This window comes from Anolis sagrei, chromosome 6 (assembly GCF_037176765.1).
Source record: "Anolis sagrei isolate rAnoSag1 chromosome 6, rAnoSag1.mat, whole genome shotgun sequence".
NCBI classification, from domain to species: Eukaryota; Metazoa; Chordata; class Lepidosauria; order Squamata; family Dactyloidae; genus Anolis; species Anolis sagrei.
This window is the reverse complement of record NC_090026.1, coordinates 1,748,030-1,768,535: the sequence shown is the minus strand read 5'-3', so window position 1 is coordinate 1,768,535 and position 20,506 is coordinate 1,748,030. Positions and strand designations below refer to the sequence as shown.

Here is a 20,506-nt window from a genome sequence, read left to right as displayed (position 1 = left end):
TTTTGGGATGGGACATTCTTTCCAAGGTGTAAACCTTGCTCTCAGGCCCTTTTCACCTTTTTTTGTGTGTCAAGAGTGACTTGAGAAACTGCAAGTCGCTTCTGGTATGAGAAAATTGGCTTTCTGCAAGGGCATTGCCGAGGGGACACTGCCCGGATGTTTTAATGTTTCCCCATCCTTGTGGGAGGCTTCTCTCATATCCCCTCATGGGGAGCTGGAGCTGACAGAGGGAGCTCATCCGCACTCTCCCTGGATTCGAACCTCCGACCTGTTGGTCTTCAGTCCTGCCAAGACAAGGGTTTAACCCATTGCGACACCGGGGGTTCCCCTTTCTCCTTGAGCACAGCATTGCTTTTGCAAGAGTTTACAAAAGTTACTTTTGAGAGAGTGAGGACTGCTATAATCACGCCCTTGTGACCACCCCCAACTTTGTCTACTGCTTACATAGAGACTGCCTGGAAGGAGGGGCAACTTTGAGCAAGACCTTGGAAAAATTGGGTGGCGGAGGACACTCCAAGAAGTTGCATGTCTCGAATCATTGTCGTGTCCTAAAAGTAACTTTTCCAAGCGTTTGCAATGAAGCAGCTGCAGCTGGGTGTCATGTGCCCCCCCCCCCCAAAATAATGAAATCCCTTTGGAAACTCCCTCCCCACTTTTGCTGAGCTGAACGGAAAGAATTCCGCACGCATCCCACCCTGGCGGCCAAAGGGGAGGGGGCAAAGCATGCCTTGCTAATCCCACCCCCCCAAAGGCCCCATGGCCTTTATCTGCACCCCCCCCCCCCACACACACACAGCCTCCCACCCCTAAGAATAGCCAGTGTGTCTACTGGGGGGAGAGAAAGATACGGTCAGAGGAAACCTGAGACCCCCGGGGGGAGAGGATGGGGCTAAATATACCTATATGCCGAAGCCTGGCAACAAAGAGGGGAAAGAGAAAGGAGAGAAAGGAGGAGGGAGAGAAGAAGCACAGGACTGAAGACGACCTCCTATGGAGAGAATCGTGTCTAGAGCAGGCCGGGGCCAACTTGGGCCCTCCAGGTGTTTGGGAGGTCAACTCCCACCATTCCCAACAGTCTCAGGCCCTTTCCTTTTCCACTTAAGCATTCTATCTATCTATCTATCTATCTATCTATCTATCTATCTATCGGGCCCTGAAGGTAGGTCTCTCTTAGATCTATCACTCTCTCATCTATCTACAGGGACCTGAAGGTAGGCCTCTCTCAGGTCCATCACTCTCTCACCTACCTATCGAGACCTGAAGGTAGGCCTCTCTTAGATCTATCACTCTCGCATCTCTCTATAGGGACTTGAAGGTAGGCCTCTCAGGTCCATCACTCTCTCACCTACCTATCGAGACCTGAAGGTAGGCCTCTCTTAGATCTATCGCTCTCGCATCTCTCTATAGGGACCTGAAGGTAGGCCTCTCTCAGGTCCATCACTCTCTCACCTACCTATCGAGACCTGAAGGTAGGCCTCTCTTAGATCTATCACTCTCGCATCTCTCTATAGGGACCTGAAGGTAGGCCTCTCAGGTCCATCACTCTCTCACCTACCTATCGAGACCTGAAGGTAGGCCTTTCTTAGATCTATCGCTCTCGCATCTCTCTATAGGGACCTGAAGGTAGGCCTCTCAGGTCCATCACTCTCTCACCTACCTATCGAGACCTGAAGGTAGGCCTTTCTTAGATCTATCGCTCTCGCATCTCTCTATAGGGACCTGAAGGTAGGCCTCTCTCAGGTCCATCACTCTCTCACCTACCTATCGAGACCTGAAGGTAGGCCTCTCTTAGATCTATCGCTCTCGCATCTCTCTATAGGGACCTGAAGGTAGGCCTCTCTTAGGTCCATCACTCTCTCATCTACCTATCGAGACGTGAAGATAGGCCTCTCTTAGATCTATCACTCTCTCATCTATCTATAGGGACTTGAAGGTAGGCCTGTCTTAGTTCTATCACTCTCTCATCTATCTATCGGGACCTGAAGGTAGGCCTCTCTTAGGTCCATCACTCTCTAATCTATCTATTGGGACCTGAAGGTAGACCTCTCTTAGGTCCATCACTCTATCGAGACCTGAAGGTAGGCCTCTCTTAGGTTGATCACTCTCTCATCTATCTACCTGAAGGTAGGCCTCTCCATCACTGTCTCATCGATCTACCTAAAGGTAGATCTCGCTTAGGTCCATCACTCTCTCATCTATCTATTTGGACCTGAAGGTAGGCCTCTCTCAGGTCCATCACTCTCATCTATCTATTGGGACCTGAAGGTAGGCCTCTCTTAGGTCCATCACTCATCTATCTACATGAAGGTGGGCCCCTCTTAAGTCCATCACTCTCCCATCTATCTACATGAAGGTGGGTCTCCCTCTCTTAGGTCCAACCCTTTCTCATCTATCTATTGGGACCTAAAGGTAGGCCTCTCTTAGGTCCATCACTCTTTCATCTATCTATTGGGACCTGAAGGTAGGCCTTAGGTCTATCACTCTTTCATCTATCTACCTGAAGGTAGGCCTCTCTTAGGTCCATCACTCTCTTATCCATCTATTAGGACCTGAAGGTAGGCCTCTCTTAGGTCCATCACTCTTTCATCTATCTACCTGGAGGTAGGCCTCTCTTAGGTCCATCACTCTCTCACCTATCTATTGGGACCTGAAGGTAGGCCTCTCTTAGGTCCATCACTCTCATCTATCTATTGGGACCTGAAGGTAAGCCTCTCTTAGGTCCATCACTCATCTATCTACATGAAAGTGGGCCCCTCTTAAGTCCATCACTCTCCCATCTATCTACATGAAAGTGGGCCTCCCTCTCTTAGGTCCAACCCTCTCTCATCTATCTATTGGGACCTAAAGGTAGGCCTCTCTTAGGTCCATCACTCTTTCATCTATCTATTGGGACCTGAAGGTAGGCCTTAGGTCTATCACTCTTTCATCTATCTACCTGAAGGTAGGCCTCTCTTAGGTCCATCACTCTCTTATCCATCTATTAGGACCTGAAGGTAGGCCTCTCTTAGGTCCATCACTCTTTCATCTATCTACCTGGAGGTAGGCCTCTCTTAGGTCCATCACTCTCTCACCTATCTATTGGGACCTGAAGGTAGGCCTCTCTTAGGTCCATCACTCTCATCTATCTATTGGGACCTGAAGGTAAGCCTCTCTTAGGTCCATCACTCATCTATCTACATGAAAGTGGGCCCCTCTTAAGTCCATCACTCTCCCATCTATCTACATGAAAGTGGGCCTCCCTCTCTTAGGTCCAACCCTCTCTCATCTATCTATTGGGACCTAAAGGTAGGCCTCTCTTAGGTCCATCACTCTTTCATCTATCTATTGGGACCTGAAGGTAGGCCTTAGGTCTATCACTCTTTCATCTATCTACCTGAAGGTAGGCCTCTCTTAGATCCATCACTCTTTCATCTATCTACGTGGAGGTAGGCCTCTCTTAGGTCCATCACTCTCTCATCTATCTATTAGGACCTGAAGGTAGGCCTCTCTTAGGTCCATCACTCTTTCATCTATCTACGTGGAGGTAGGCCTCTCTTAGGTCCATCACTCTCTCATCTATCTATTAGGACCTGAAGGTAGGCCTCTCTTAGGTCCATCACTCTTTCATCTATCTACCTGAAGGTAGGCCTCTCTTAGGTCCATCACTCTTTCATCTATCGGGACCTGAAGGTAGGCCTCTCTTAGGTCCATCACTCTTTCATCTATCTACCTGAAGGTAGGCCTCTCTTAGGTCCATCACTCTTTCATCTATCTACGTGGAGGTAGGCCTCTCTTAGGTCCATCACTCTCTCATCTATCTATTAGGACCTGAAGGTAGGCCTCTCTTAGGTCCATCACTCTTTCATCTATCTACCTGAAGGTAGGCCTCTCTTAGGTCCATCACTCTTTCATCTATCTACCTGAAGGTAGGCCTCTCTTAGGTCCATCACTCTCTCATCTATCTACCTGAAGGTAGGCCTCTCTTAGGTCCATCACTCTCTCATCTATCTATTTGGACCTGAAGGTAGGCCTCTCTCAGGTCCATCACTCTCATCTATCTATTGGGACCTGAAGGTAGGCCTCTCTTAGGTCCATCACTCATCTGTCTACATGAAGGTGGGCCCCTCTTAAGTCCATCACTCTCCCATCTATCTACATGAAGGTGGGTCTCCCTCTCTTAGGTCCAACCCTTTCTCATCTATCTATTGGGACCTAAAGGTAGGCCTCTCTTAGGTCCATCACTCTTTCATCTATCTATTGGGACCTGAAGGTAGGCCTTAGGTCTATCACTCTTTCATCTATCTACCTGAAGGTAGGCCTCTCTTAGGTCCATCACTCTCTTATCCATCTATTAGGACCTGAAGGTAGGCCTCTCTTAGGTCCATCACTCTTTCATCTATCTACCTGGAGGTAGGCCTCTCTTAGGTCCATCACTCTCTCACCTATCTATTGGGACCTGAAGGTAGGCCTCTCTTAGGTCCATCACTCTCATCTATCTATTGGGACCTGAAGGTAAGCCTCTCTTAGGTCCATCACTCATCTATCTACATGAAAGTGGGCCCCTCTTAAGTCCATCACTCTCCCATCTATCTACATGAAAGTGGGCCTCCCTCTCTTAGGTCCAACCCTCTCTCATCTATCTATTGGGACCTAAAGGTAGGCCTCTCTTAGGTCCATCACTCTTTCATCTATCTATTGGGACCTGAAGGTAGGCCTTAGGTCTATCACTCTTTCATCTATCTACCTGAAGGTAGGCCTCTCTTAGATCCATCACTCTTTCATCTATCTACGTGGAGGTAGGCCTCTCTTAGGTCCATCACTCTCTCATCTATCTATTAGGACCTGAAGGTAGGCCTCTCTTAGGTCCATCACTCTTTCATCTATCTACGTGGAGGTAGGCCTCTCTTAGGTCCATCACTCTCTCATCTATCTATTAGGACCTGAAGGTAGGCCTCTCTTAGGTCCATCACTCTTTCATCTATCTACCTGAAGGTAGGCCTCTCTTAGGTCCATCACTCTTTCATCTATCGGGACCTGAAGGTAGGCCTCTCTTAGGTCCATCACTCTTTCATCTATCTACCTGAAGGTAGGCCTCTCTTAGGTCCATCACTCTTTCATCTATCTACGTGGAGGTAGGCCTCTCTTAGGTCCATCACTCTCTCATCTATCTATTAGGACCTGAAGGTAGGCCTCTCTTAGGTCCATCACTCTTTCATCTATCTACCTGGAGGTAGGCCTCTCTTAGATCCATCACTCACTCATCTATCTACCTGAAGGTAGGTCTCTCTTAAGTCCATGACTCTCTCATCTATCTATTGGACCTGAAGGTAGGCCTCTCTTAGGTCCATCACTCGTTCATCTATCTACCTGAAGGTAGGCCTCTCTTAGGTCTATCACTCATCTATCTACCTGAAGGTAGGCCTCTCTTAGGTCTATCACTCATCTATCTACCTGAAGGTAGGCCTCTCTTAGGTCTATCACTCAACTATCTACTTGAAGGTAGGCCTCTCTTAGGTCCATCACTCTCTCATCTATCTATTGCAGTGTTCCTCAACCTGGGGTCCCCAGATGTTTTTGGCCTTCAACTCCCAGAAATCCTAACAGCTGGTAAACTGGCTGGGATTTCTGGGAGTTGTAGGCCAAAAACATCTGGGGACCCCAGGTTGAGAACCACTGATCTATTGGGACCTGAAGGTAGGCCTCTCTTAGGTCTATTATTCTATCATCTTGCTTACACAGCTGAAGGGGAAAAGGAGGGTGCCTGAGGCTGTTAGGAATAATGGGAGTTGGAATCCAAAACACCTGGAGCACCCAAGTTGGCTCACGTCTGGTACAGGATAACAGATGTCCCTTCCTGCATCAACTGACCTGGCTGGAGGTCCTCTCTCCTCTCTGCTGGGCAGGGGCCGAGGCCGAAGTGGCGGCATTGGCGGTCATCTCGGCCATCCGCTTCTCCATCTGCTCCAGCCGCTCCAGGATGGACATCCGGAACTGGTTATCTGAGGAATAGAAGGGAGAATCACCACCGTCATCACTATCATCATCATCCTCTTCTTCCCACTTTTCCCCTGGGTTTTGAGGCAATTGGTACAATCAATACATTTAAACGCTATTGTTATTATTGAATGGTAAAATAATAATAAACATAATAGTGAGTTTATTTCTTACCCGCCTCTCCCCATTGGCTCGAGGCGGGTCACAGCGCAGTCAAAAGCACACGAATGCTATAAGAATTCTACAAGCACGCATTATTAAAATGCAGTTCCATAAAAGGCCTCATCTACACAGACATATAAAATGCAAATGCAAATACAATTAAGGGTAAGGGAAAAGGTTTTCCCTTGACATTAAGTCCAGTTGTGTCCGACTCTGGGACTCTGGTGCTCATCTCCATTCCTAAGCCGAAGAGCCGGTGTTGTCCGTAGACACCTCCAAGGTCATGTGGCTGGCATGACTGCATGGAGCGCCCTTACCTTCCCACTGGAGCGGTACCTATAGATCTACTCACATTTGCATATTTTCGAACTGCTAGGTTGGCAGGAGCTGGGGCTGACAGTGGGAGTTCACCCTGCTCCCCAGATTTGAACTTGCAAGTTTTTGGTCAGCAAGTTCAGCAGTTCAGTGGTTTAATCCACTGCACCACCGGAGGCTCCAAAAATACAATTAAACACTATCATTATATTTAAAATGCAATGTTTTGATAGCCCCCCCCCCCCCCCGGTGGTGCAGCGGGTTAAAATTGCTGAGCTGATGAACTTGCTGACCAAAAGGTCGCAGGTTCAAATCTGGGGAACAGGGTGAGTTCCTGCTGTTAGACCCAGCTCCTGCCAACCTAGCAGCAGTTCAAAATCATGCAAATGTGAGTAGATCAATAGGTACCACTTCGACGGAAAGGTAATGGCGCTCCATGCAGTCATGCTGGCCACATGACCTTGGAGGTGTCTATGGACAATGCCAGCTCTTCGGCTTAGAAATGGAGATGAGCACCAGAGTCAGACACGAGTAGACTTAGCATCAAGGGGAAACCTTTATCTTTACCTTTAATGTTTTGATAAAATGTACGAGAGAGAAGACCTGGATGGTTTTGTGAAGAAGGGGTGAAGAAAGGGGGCGGGAATCATCATCATCATCACCATCCCACCTTTGGCTCAGGACTCAAGGAAGGCGGCTTGCGATGCAAACACAACTAAACGTTCTCAATATATTAAAAATGCAATGTGTTGATAAAATGAATGAGAAAGGGTGGGGTCATCATCACCATTATCAACACCTTTGTAATGTAAATGCAACTAAATATTATCATTGTATTCCAAATGCAATCTGTAAAATGAATGAGGAGACCTGAAAAAAAGGGGAGGGGGATCATCATCATCATCACCATTGATTTCATCAACACTGACATCATCGACATCAACATCGATGTCATCGACATCAACATTGTCGATGACGTCGGTGTTATTGTTGTCAATGTTGATAATGTCGATGGTGATGATGTCGACATCATCACCGTCGACACTGACATCATCAACAATGACATTGACAGCAACATTACATCGACAGCGCCTTCTCGGTGGTGGCCCCCCGGCTGTGGAACACCCTCCCTGTAGACATCAGACAGGCGCCCTCCCTTATGTCATTCCGCAAGAGCCTAAAGACATGGTCATTTGAGAAGGCGTTTAACTAAGTGCTACAACAATTGGCAATGACGATTGGAACGGAATAAGGATTACGAGATTGGTTTACGATTCTATGATGAGATGGCGCGGATGATTTAGTGTAATTATATTATTGTTATACATTGATAGTTATGTTGATATTTCGTTGTGTTCTGCCTTATTGTAAACTGTTTTTACATGTTGTACACCGCCGTGAGTCGCCCTAGGGCTGAGAACGGCGGTCAACAAATGAAGTAAATAAATAAATTATCAACACTGATATTGATATCATCGACATCGACATTGACATCATCAACATCGATATCATCGACATCGACATCATCACCATTGACATCGACATCATCGACATCGACATCATCAACATTGATATCGACATCATCGACATGGACATCATCAACATTGACATTGACATCATCACCATTGTAATTGACATCATCAACCTCTACATCGTCATCATCAACAACATCGACATCAACATCGAGATCATCAACATTGACATTGACATCATCAACATCGATATCATCGACATGGACATCATCACCATTGACATCGATATCATCAACATCGACATCATCAACATTGATATCGACATCATCGACATGGACATCATCAACATTGACATGGACATCATCACCATTGTAATTGACATCATCAACCTCTACATCGTCATCATCAACAACATCGACATCAACATCGAGATCATCAACATTGACATTGACATCATCAACATCGATATCATCGACATGGACATCATCACCATTGACATCGATATCATCAACATCGACATCATCAACATTGATATCGACATCATCGACATGGACATCAACATTGACATGGACATCATCACCATTGTAATTGACATCATCAACCTCTACATCGTCATCATCAACAACATCGAGATCAACATCGAGATCATCAACATTGACATTGACATCATCAACATCGATATCATCGACATCATCAACATTGACATCGATATCATCAACATCGACATCATCAACATTGATATCGACATCATCGACATGGACATCATCAACATTGACATGGACATCATCACCATTGTAATTGACATCATCAACCTCTACATCGTCATCATCAACAACATCGAGATCAACATCGAGATCATCAACATTGACATTGACATCATCAACATCGATATCATCGACATCATCAACATTGACATCGATATCATCAACATCGACATCATCAACATTGATATCGACATCATCGACATGGACATCATCAACATTGACATGGACATCATCACCATTGTAATTGACATCATCAACCTCTACATCGTCATCATCAACAACATCGACATCAACATCGAGATCATCAACATTGACATTGACATCATCAACATCGACATCAACATTGACATCATATTTATTTATTTATTTACTTTGCTTGTATACCGCAGTTTCTCAGCCCGTAGACGACTCAACGCGGTTCACAACAAGAGCAAAAAGTCAATCCAACAACATACAAAATTTGAAAAACCATTAACAACACAGTATACATGGTAATAACACATCAATACCAACACATTAACAAATCGTGATCCAAATTCGTCATCCATAGTTCCGTTCCTATATTCCTATATCCTATATTCATTGTGTACATTGCACTGTTTATCCGAACGCCTGTTCAAGCAGCCAGGTTTTTAGTTTTCTACGAAACACCATTAACGAAGGGGCTGATCTAACGTCCATGGGAAGGGCGTTCCACAGCCGAGGGGCCACCACAGAGAAGGCCCTGTGCCTCGTCCCCGCCAACATCAACAACTTTGATATCAACATCATTGACATCACCATCATCAACACCATTACCATCAACACCATCATCATTCTACCTTTTTTTCAGGACTCAAGATACCTTGAAATACAAACACAGCTGGACGTTCTCGTCGTATTAAAAATTTATTGCGTTGCTAAGATGAATGAGAAGGGAGACCCTCTTCCTCTCCAGCCCTGGGACCCTCGTGGTGCATTGAAGGAAGGGAGGGAGGGGAATGGAAAGGCAGGGGAAGACGCATTTGAGGCTAATCCTGACTCAGCTTAGCCTCGTTTCCCAGTCTGGGCAAGTGCCAAGGTAATCCTGGCAAGTGGGTGACCTCATGGGGGGGGGGGGCGGAGCCAAGGCCCATAGAGATCAATGGGACAGACACCCTTGCAAGGGGACACTCTCTCCTTTTGGAGACCTTGCAACAACCTGAAGGTACATCAACAAATACAACTATCACCACCTGGACCAGGCATGGGCCAACTTTGGTCCTCTGGGTGTTTTGGACTCCAAGTCCCACCATTCATAACAGCCTGAGACTGTTAGGAATGGTGGGACTTGGACTCCAAAACACTCGGAGGGAAGACCCAAGCTTGCCAATGAATGGATTATAATCACCATCACCACCGTCATCATCATTTGAAGTCAACCAATTATTCAAACACCACTTCATTGCATTAGACTCACTATCACCACCATCGTCATCGTCGTCATTAAAATATGTGAATATTTACATAAAATACACGAGTCTTTGCGTGTGTTTTTAATTTAGCACACAGCTATGGGACAAGCGTTTCCAGAAGGTCAATTGTCTTCAATAGTGACAATGACAACAACAACTATCGTTATGATATTTATCGTCATTATTACGGGGTACGGGGAAACGGGCCCTCATCGCACAAGACGTTTGGTGGTGTTCCTATGCTGTCTTACCCACTACAGTGTTAATTAGCTCGTTAATAATCCAAACTGCACAGAGCGATCCACACTCAGTCCTTGAAACAGGAGCAGAAATGGCCAACGTTGAAGAGAGAGCAAAGGAGAGCCTCACAAACCTGGACTCAAACGAGGGCCTTTCTCACCTCCTGCGGTCTCTAGTCATTCATTCTCTTCCTGATAGTAATTCTTTATGGAGTCAAGAGACGACAGCAAGAACGGGCCAACCTGGGCCCTCCTCCAGGTGTTTTGGACTTCAAATTATAGGGTTCTAAGGCAGACTTTAAACAGAGGCTGGGTGACCATCTGTCAAGAGGGTTTGGATGGTGCTTTCCTTTAAGGAACCAGGGAGTTGGTCTAGATGGCCCTTGGGTGCTTTCAAACATTAGGATTGTATTATTATCATCATCATCATCATCATTACTACTACTACTATCATTATGTAGAGGCTGGGTGGCCATCTGTCAGGAGGGCTTGGATGGTGCCTTTATGGAACAAGATGGGGACTGGAATGAATGGCCCTTGGGAGTCCTTTCAAACTCTAGGATTGTATTATCGTTATTACTATTACAATTATTATTATTACAATGATTACAATTATAATTACTATTACTATTATTACTATTATGATTATTATTATGCAGAGGCTGGGTGGCCATCTGTCAGGAGGGCTTGGATGATGCCTTTATGGAACAAGATGGGGATTGGACTGGATGGCCCTTGGGGTCCTTTCAAACTCAAGAAATGTATTATAATTATTGCTATTACAAGTATTACAATAATAATAATAATAACAATTACTATTACTATTATTATTATTATTATTATTATTATTATTATGCAGAGGCTGGGTGGTCATCTGTCGGGAGGGTTTGGATGGTGCCTTCCTTTATGGAACAAGGTGGGGATTGGACTGGATGGCCTCTGGGGTCTTTTCAAACTCTAGGATTGTATTATTATTATTATTATTATTATTATTATTACAGTTATTGTTATTGTTATTATTATTGTTATTATTATGATTATGCAGAGGCTGGGTGGCCATCTGTCAGGAGGGTTTGGATGGTGCCTTCCTTTATGGAACAAGACGAGGATTGGACTGGATGGCCCTTGGGGTCTTTTCAAACTCTAGGATTGTGTTATTATTATTACTACTATTGTTGTTGTTGTTATCATTATGCAGAGGCTGGGTGGTCATCTGTTGGGAGGGCTTGGGTGGTGTCTTCCTTTATGAAACAAGGTGAGGATTGGACTGGATGACCCTTGGGGGCCCTTCAAACTCATGGATTGTATTATTATTATTATTATTATTATTACTATTATTACAATTATTGTTGTTGTTGTTGTTGTTATGCAGAGGCTCGGTGGTCATCTGTTGGGAGGGCTTGGATGGTGTCTTCCTTTATGAAACAAGACGAGGATTGGACTGGATGACCCTTGGGGACCCTTCAAACTCAAGGATTGTATTATTATTATTATTATTATTATTATTACTATTGATGCTACAGAGGCTGGGTGTCCACCTGTTGGGAGGGACTGGAACAAGGGGGTTGGACTGGATGACCCTTGGGGATCCTTCAAACTCAAGGATTGTATTATTATTATTATTATTATTATTATTACTATTACTATTACAATTATTACAATTATTGTTGTTGTTGTTATTATTATTATGCAGAGGCTGGGTGGTCATCTGTTGGGAGGGCTTGGATGGTGTCTTCCTTTATGGAACAAGGCGGGGATTGGACTGGATGACCCTTGGGGACCCTTCAAACTCAAGGATTGTATTATTATTATTATTACTACTACTACTACTACTACTACTACTATTGATGCTACAGAGGCTGGGTGTCCACTTGTTAGGAGGGACTGGAACAAGGGGGTTGGACTGGATGGCCCTTGGGGTCCCTTCAAACTCAAGGATTGTATTATTATTATTATTATTATTATTATTATTACTACTATTACTATTACAATTATTACAATTATTGTTGTTGTTATTATTATGCAGAGGCTGGGTGGTCATCTATCGGGAGGGCTTGGATGGTGCCTTCCTTTATGGAACACGGCGAGGATTGGACTGGATGGCCCTTGGGGTCTTAACAAACTCTAGGATTGTATTATTATTATTACTATTATTATTATTATTACAATTATTATTATTATTATTATTATTACTATTATTACAATTGTTGTTGTTGTTGTTGTTATCATTACCATTATGCAGAGGCTGGGTGGTCATCAGTTGGAAGGGCTTGGATGATGTCTTCCTTTATGAAACAAGGCGAGGATTGGACTGGATGACCCTTGGGGACCCTTCAAACTCAAGGATTATATTATTATTATTATTATTATTATTATTACTATTGATGCTACAGCGAAGCCACCTGTTGGGAGGGGCTGAAACTTGGGGTTGGACTGGATGGCTCTTGGGGTCCCTTCAAACTTTAGGATTCTTTGGAAGTCTTTAAACAGAGGCTGGGTGGCCATCTGTCAGGAGAGCTCGGATGGTGCCTTCCTTTAGGGAACCCTCGGACTGCTGCTCCCCCCTTTGTCCTCCCCCTTCTCTCTCAGTGACCCCTCCGTGCCCCCCATTGACCTCCATGCCTTGAAGCCCCAGGTACCTGTGGTGTCCATCCCTTGGGGGGGCTGCTGGGGGTCCGTTGCTGCCCACGGCTGTCCTGCAGGCGAGGCGAAGCCCCCGGTCTGGATCCAGAATGCCTTCCTCCTCCTCCTCCTCCTCCTTTGTGGAGAAGCCCCCGTTGTGTGCCCTCCCCTCCGAGTCACAGAAACTCTGGGATGCAAAGAGGAGGGGGAGGAGGGAGGGGCCGGGACCCCCACCCACCTGCCACCGGTCAGCAAACTCCTCCCCAAACTCCAGCCCAGTTCGGACTCCTTTCTAAATGAGACAAAGCTCCTTTCGGAGGAGGAGGAGGAAGAGGAGGCAGGGTTGCTGCGGCCGGCTGCAAAGTGTGACCGGACTCCGGCCGCTGTCCGTCCCAAAATAGCCACAGAGGTGGAGGGAGGGGGGGAGGGAGGGGGTGGCAATCCCTTAATGAGATCTGAAGGCGCTCACGCAGAGCGGCACACGCACACAAAGCACCGGCACGGAGGGACACGCTCCGTGCACCACCAGCCGGGACTGGAAGTCCCTTGGATTGTGTTGGACTCCCGGGAAGCAGGCCGGGAACGGACTCCAAGGAAGCCTCACCTTCCTCACTGCGGGCAGGGCTGTGGTCACCTTCCGGTACTTCCCACGGCAAGTTCCAGGCCATTGCATTGATTGTGTCAGAAGACCACAACATGAAAAACTTTATACTAAATGACCAAGTTCTAGGTTCATCAAGAGTCAAGAGGGGACTCCAAGAACCATCAAGTCCAACCCCCACCTTGTTCCATAAAGGAAGATGCCATCCAAACCCTCCTGACAGGTGGCCAGCCTCGGCATCAGTTGTAAGGGACCCAAGGCCATCCAGTCCAACCCCCTTGTTTCACAAGGGAAGGCATCACCCCAAGCCCTCCCAACAGATGGCCATCCAGATTCTGCTCAAAAACGTCCAGAGAAGGAGGCTCCACCACCATCATCAACACAAAAGGTGATGATAGTGATGATGATGACAGAATCCTAAAGTTGGAAGAGATCCGAGAAAAGAAAGCTCCATCATCATCATCATCATCATCGTCGTCATCATCGTCATCATCACCACCACCACCACCACCACCAAAGATGATTATATAATCATAAATTTGGAAGTGACCCCAGAGAAGAGGCATCATCATCATCATCAGCACCACCAAGGATGATGATGATGATGATAAAATCCTAAAGTTGGGAGAGATCCCAGAAAAGGAAGCTTCATCATCACCATCACCGCCGCCACCACCAAAGATGATTATATAATCGTAAATTTGGAAGTGACCCCAGAGAAGAGGCATCATCATCATCATCATCACCAAGGATGATGATGATGATGATAGAATCCTAAAGTTGGAAGAGATCCCAGAAAAGGAAGCTCCATCATCATCATCATCATCATCATCACCACCACCACCACCACCACCAAAGATGATTATATAATCGTAAATTTGGAAGTGACCCCAGAGAAGAGGCATCATCATCATCATCATCACCAAGGATGATGATGATGATGATAGAATCCTAAAGTTGGAAGAGATCCCAGAAAAGGAAGCTCCATCATCATCACCACCACCACCACCAAAGATGATTATATAATCCTAAATTTGGAAGCGATCCCTAAGAAAGAGGCTCCATCATCATCATCATCATCATCATCATCATCATCATCACCACTCCCACCCCCACCAAAGATAATTATATAATCGTAAATTTGGAAGTGACCCCAGAGAAAGAGGCATCATCATCATCATCATCATCGCCAAGGATGATGATGATGATGATAGAATCCTAAAGTTGGAAGAGATCCCAGAAAAGGAAGCTCCATCTTCATCATCATCATCATCATCATCATCATCATCATCATCATCATCATTATAGAATCCTAAATTTGGAAGGGACCCCAGTTAAAGAGGGTTCACCATTATCATCATCATCATCATCATCATCATTGCCAAAGATGATGATGATGATGATGATGATGATGATGATAGAATCCTAATGTTGGAAGGGACTCCAAGGGTCATCCAGTCCAACCCCCTTCTTTCAGCCGGGAAAAAGCACACAATCAGACCCTTCCCAAGAGATGGCCATTCAACTTCTGCTCAAAACCCTCCAGAGAAGGAGGCTCCACCACCATCATCACCACAAAAAGTGATGATGATAGTGATGATTACAGAATCCTAAAGTTGGAAGAGATCCCAGAAACGAAGCTCCATCATCATCATCATCATCACCACCACCACCAAAGATGATTATATAATCCTAAATTTGGAAGTGATCCCAGAGAAAGAGGCATCATCATCATCATCATCATCATCATCATCATCACGGATGATGATGATGGTGATGATAGAATCCTAAAGTTGGAAGAGATCCCAGAAAAGGAAGCTCCATCATCATCATCATCATCATCATCATCATCAGCATCATCATCATCATCAAAGATGATGGTGATGATATAGTCCTAAAGTTGGAAGGGACCCCAAGGGTCATCCAGTTCAACCCCCTTCTTTCAGCCGGGAAGAAGCACACAATCAGACCCTTCCCAAGAGATGGCCATCCAGCTTCTGCTGAAAACCCTCCAGAGAAGGAGGCTCCATCATTATGATCATCACCACCAAAGTTGATGATGAGAGAATCCTAAAGTTGGAAGGGACCCCAAGGTGGTGAAGATGACGATGGTACTGCAGGAGAGACACAGCGGAGTATACATAAATATAGTAACAACAACAACAATGGGAAGAGAGCCCAGAAGAGGAGGCTCCGTCATCCTCATCATGAATGATCATGATGATGGTGACGAGGATAAAATCCTAAAATTGGAAGAGACCCCAAGGGCCATCCAGTCCAACCCCCCTTCTTTCTGCCAAACAGGAGTACATAATCAAATCCCTCCCGACAGATGGCCATCCAGCCTTTGCATAAAACTCTCCAGAGAAGGAAGGAGGCTCCACTGGACTCCAAGGAGACCCTTCCCCAATGCCCCCATGGACATTGGGGAGGGGTCTATCTACCTGGAGATGGACTCCAACTCAGGACCTCCCTGGGGAACCAAGGTGTTGGAAGAGACCCCAAGGACCATCCAGTCCAACCCTTCTTTCTGCCAGGCAGGAGGACACAATTAAACCCCTCCCAACAGATGGCCATCCAGCCCCTGCATAAAACCCTCCAGAGAAGGAAGGAGGCTCCACCGGACTCCAAGGAGACACTTCCCCAATGCCCCCATGGACATTGGGCAGGGGTCTATCTACCTGGAGATGGACTCCAACTCAGGACCTCCCTGGAGAACCAAGGTGTTGGAAGAGACCCCAAGGACCATCCAGTCCAACCTTTCTTTCTGCCTGGCAGGAGGACACAATCAAACCCCTCCATCCAGCCCCTGCATAAAACCCTCCAGAGAAGGAAGGAGGCTCCACCAGACTCCAAGGAGACCCCTCCCCAATGCCCCCATGGACATTGGGGAGGGGTCTATCTACCTGGAGATGGACTCCAACTCAGGATCTCCCTGGAGAACCAAGGTGTTGGAAGAGACCCCAAGGACCATCCAGTCCAACCCTTCTTTCTGCCAGGCAGGAGGACACAATGAAACCCCTCCCGACAGATGGCCATCCAGCCCCTGCATAAAACCCTCCAGAGAAGGAAGGAGGCTCCACCGGACTCCAAGGGGACCCCTCCCCAATGCCCCCATGGACATTGGCCAGGGGTCTATCTACGTGGAGATGGACTCCAACTCAGGATCTCCCTGGAGAACCCAGGTGTGTGTCCCTTGCAGAAACCCCCTCCTCAATGCTGCCTTGAGCAAAGGGAGGAGGGGGCCGTGAGGCTGCGGTCCAGCGGTGTTGGCGGGGAGGGGTGGGCAGGGAGCCGGCCAGCGTGGGCCTGTTATTCCTGGCCGCTTTGCCCCGTCATGGAAACTCCTGACTCTGACCTCTGCCGCCTCCTCTGCTGCCACTCGGCCCTTGAGTTTCCATTGCACACAAGGAGCCCCCCCCCTCCTCCGGGTGCCAGGAATATCCCCCTCCTCGAAAGAAAGGCGACACCCTGGAACCGGCCCAGGCCGGGCCCGGCTGGCCGGCACGTTTTTTTCCGACAGCGAAGCCACCAACCATCTCTCCCCTTCCCTTCCCCGGCGGGATACAGACCACCTCTGAGTTACAAACATCCGACTTACAAGCAACTCACTTCAGTCCTCCCTCCAGGTCTTTTGGACTCCAACTCCCACAATTCCTAGTTTCCCACAGACCTCACAACCTCTGAGGATGCCTGCCAGGGATGCAGGCGAAAGGTCAGGAGAGAATGCTTCTGGAACATGACCCCACAGCCCATAAAACACACAACAAACGAGTGTTTCAGGCCATGAAAGTCTTCAACAATCAATAGGTAATGCTCCAGCGGGAAGGTAATGGCGCTCCATGAAGTCGTGCTGGCCACATGACCTTGGAGGTGTCTACGGACAATGCCGGCTCTTCAGCTTAGAAATGGAAATGAGCACCAACCCCCAGAGTTGACATGGCTAGACTTAATGTCAAGAGGAAGCTATTACCTTTACCTTAATAATAATAATAATAATAATCATCATCATCATCATCATCATCATCATCATCATCATCATCATCTATATAAATAAAAGTGTAATGTTCGTTTGTGGGATTAACTGAACTAAAAAACCACTGGACGAATTGACACCAAATTTGGACACAAGATACCTAACAACCCAATGTATGTCCTTCACTCAAAAAAAATGAATTTGTCATTTGGGAGTTGTAGTTGCCGAGATTTATAGTTCATTATTATTATTATTATTATTATTATTATTATTATTATTATTATTACTATTGATGCTACAATCAAAGTGCAAACTTGGCACACAGTTCTCCCATGATCAACAGAAAATACTGGAAGGGTTTGGTGGGCAGTGTCCTTTGGTTTTGGAGTTGTAGTTCACCTACATCCAGAGATCACTGTGGACTCAAACAATTATGGATCTGGACCAAACTCTACACCAATACTCCATATGCCCAAATGTGAACACTGGTGGAGTTTGGGGAAAATAGAATCTTGACATTTGGATGTTGTAGTTGCTGGGATTTATAGTTCACCTACATTCACAGAGCATTCTGAACCTCACCAACAATGGAATTAAACCAAACTTGGCACAAAGAACTCCCATCACCAAGAGAAAATACTGGAAAGGTTTGGTGGGCAGTGTCCTTTGGTTTTGGAGTTGTAGTTCACCTACATCCAGAGAGCACTGTGGGCTCAAACAATGATGGATCTGGACCAAACTCTACACAAATACTCAAGATGCCCAAATGTGAACACTGGTGGAGTTTGTGGAAAATAGAATCTTGACATTTGGGAAGTGTAGTTGCTGGGATTTATAGTTCACCTATAATCACAGAGCATTCTGAACCCCACCAACGATAGAACTGGGCCAAACCTCCCACACAAAACCCCCATGACTACCAGAATGGGCCACAGCAACGTGGGGCAGGGGACGGCTAGTAATAATAATAATAATGTATTGTCGAAGGCTTTCATGGCCGGAATCACTGGGTTGTTTAGGTTTTTCCTGGCCATATAGCCCGGAAAAACCTAAACAACCCAATAATAATAATAATAATAATAATAATAATAATAATAATAATAATAATTCCTTGTGAAATACACTTTGTGTTTCCTGGCCCCATGGGCACTGTAATGCTGCGTCTCCCGCTCGCTCTGCCCTGTCTTCCTGACTCACTCACTCACTCACCGTCCAAAGAGAGCCAGTCCATCTGTGTGCTGGGCAGCGCTAAGAAGTTCCTTGCCCGGTACTCAAAGAGGACAGAGAGGGAGACCACGCGGGACTTGCAAGCCACGTGCAGAGGGACCAGGCCGGCCTCGTGGGCTAAGAGAGAGGGAGGAAATAAAGAAAGAAAAGGGTGTTAGGACCCCGCGAGGAGTGGGGCACCCACCCCAAGATGCCCAGACCAAGGGAGGCCCTTCTGGAAAGTGGACGGAATGCAGTTGGAAGATTGGGGTCTAGCTAAGGGCTTATGGGTCAGTCGTAAGGCTGAACAGGGTCAGTCATAAGGCCTTACGGGTCAGTCGTAAGGCCGAACAGGGCATAGGGTTACAGCCTGTGTTGGATGGGGTCGCACTCCCCCTGAAGACGCAGGTTCGCAGCTTGGGTGTGATCCTGGACTCATTGCTGAGCCTGGAACCCCAGGTTTTGGCGGTGGTCAGGGGATCATTTGCACAATTAAAACTTGTGCGCCAGCTGCGCCCGTACCTTGGGAAGCCTGATCTGGCCACGGTGGTCCACGCTCTTGTTACATCCTGATTAGATTACTGCAACACACTCTACATGGGGTTGCCCTTGAAGACTGTTCGGTAACTTCAACTAGTCCAGCAGGCGGCAGCCAGAGTACTCACCGGAGCGTCATACAGGGAGCATACCACCCCCCTGTTATGTCAGCTCCACTGGCTGTCGATCCAATTCCAAGCACAATTCAAAGTGCTGGTTTTGACCTACAAAACCCTATATGGTTCCGGCCCAGCACATCTGTCCGAATGGATCTCCCTCTACGTCCCGCCTCAAAGTTTAATATCTTCTGGGGAGGCCCTGCTCTCGACCCCGCCAAGTGAGATTGGTGGGGATGAGGAGCAGGGCCTTCTTGGTAGTGGCCCCTTACCTATGGAATTCACTCCCCGGGGAAATTAGATCAGCAACATCCCTCCTTTCCTTTAGAAGGAAATTAAAAACATGGATTTGGGACCAGGCATTTGGGCAATCTGGCAGATGAATAAAGGACTACAACAACCGATAAGAAGAGATAATGTAGAATGAAATATGGACTCTGAGTTGGCGAACGCTGAGCTTGAGATTGGTTTATTGACTGTGATATATATTGATTGTTTTAACTGTCTTAATTGTTTTAATTGCTATTTTACACGTTTATTTGTATTATTGTGTAGGCATCAAATTGTGCCTTTTTGTAAGCCGCCCTGAGTCCCCCCTCGGGGGTTGAGAAACAACAGGAAAAACTCAGCCGTTATCAGGACCTCAAAACCGAACTGCAAAGGCTCTGGCATAAACCAGAACAGGTGGTCCCAGTGGTCATGGGCACACTGGGTGCTGTGCGAAAAGATCTCAGCTGGTATTTGGAAACAATCAACATGGACAAAATCACGATCTGTCAACTGCAAAAGGCCACCTGAGTTGGATCTGCACACATCATTTGAAAATACATCATACAGTCCTAGACGCTTGGGAAGGGTTCGACTTGTGATTGTGTGATACGAAATCCAGCATAGAGATCTCATTTGCTGTGACATATTGGGCTTTTGTGTCAATAATAATAATAATAATAATAATGAGATAGGTATAAGTAGGAGACTAAGATGGATTTAGAAAGGAGTAGAAATTGAGCTACACCAGAAAAGTCCGTAATCCCCTTTACAAGTATGTATTGATTTTGTTTCTGTAATATCATGGAGACAGATATACTCT

At 46.4% G+C, this 20,506-nt stretch overlaps 1 protein-coding gene across 1 annotated transcript in view; it reads right to left on the bottom strand.

Annotated features, from left to right (window-relative positions):
- Window positions 1-20,506, bottom strand: part of CAMTA2 (calmodulin binding transcription activator 2) — an 89,514-nt gene that overhangs the window by 36,588 nt on the left and 32,420 nt on the right. Inside the window, exons 10-11 of the mRNA XM_067469650.1 lie at window positions 18,767-18,901; window positions 5,848-5,978 (exon numbers count right to left, since the gene is read on the bottom strand). Coding sequence (XP_067325751.1) covers window positions 5,848-5,978; window positions 18,767-18,901 — 266 coding nt within the window. The remainder of the gene's footprint in view (window positions 1-5,847; window positions 5,979-18,766; window positions 18,902-20,506) is intronic.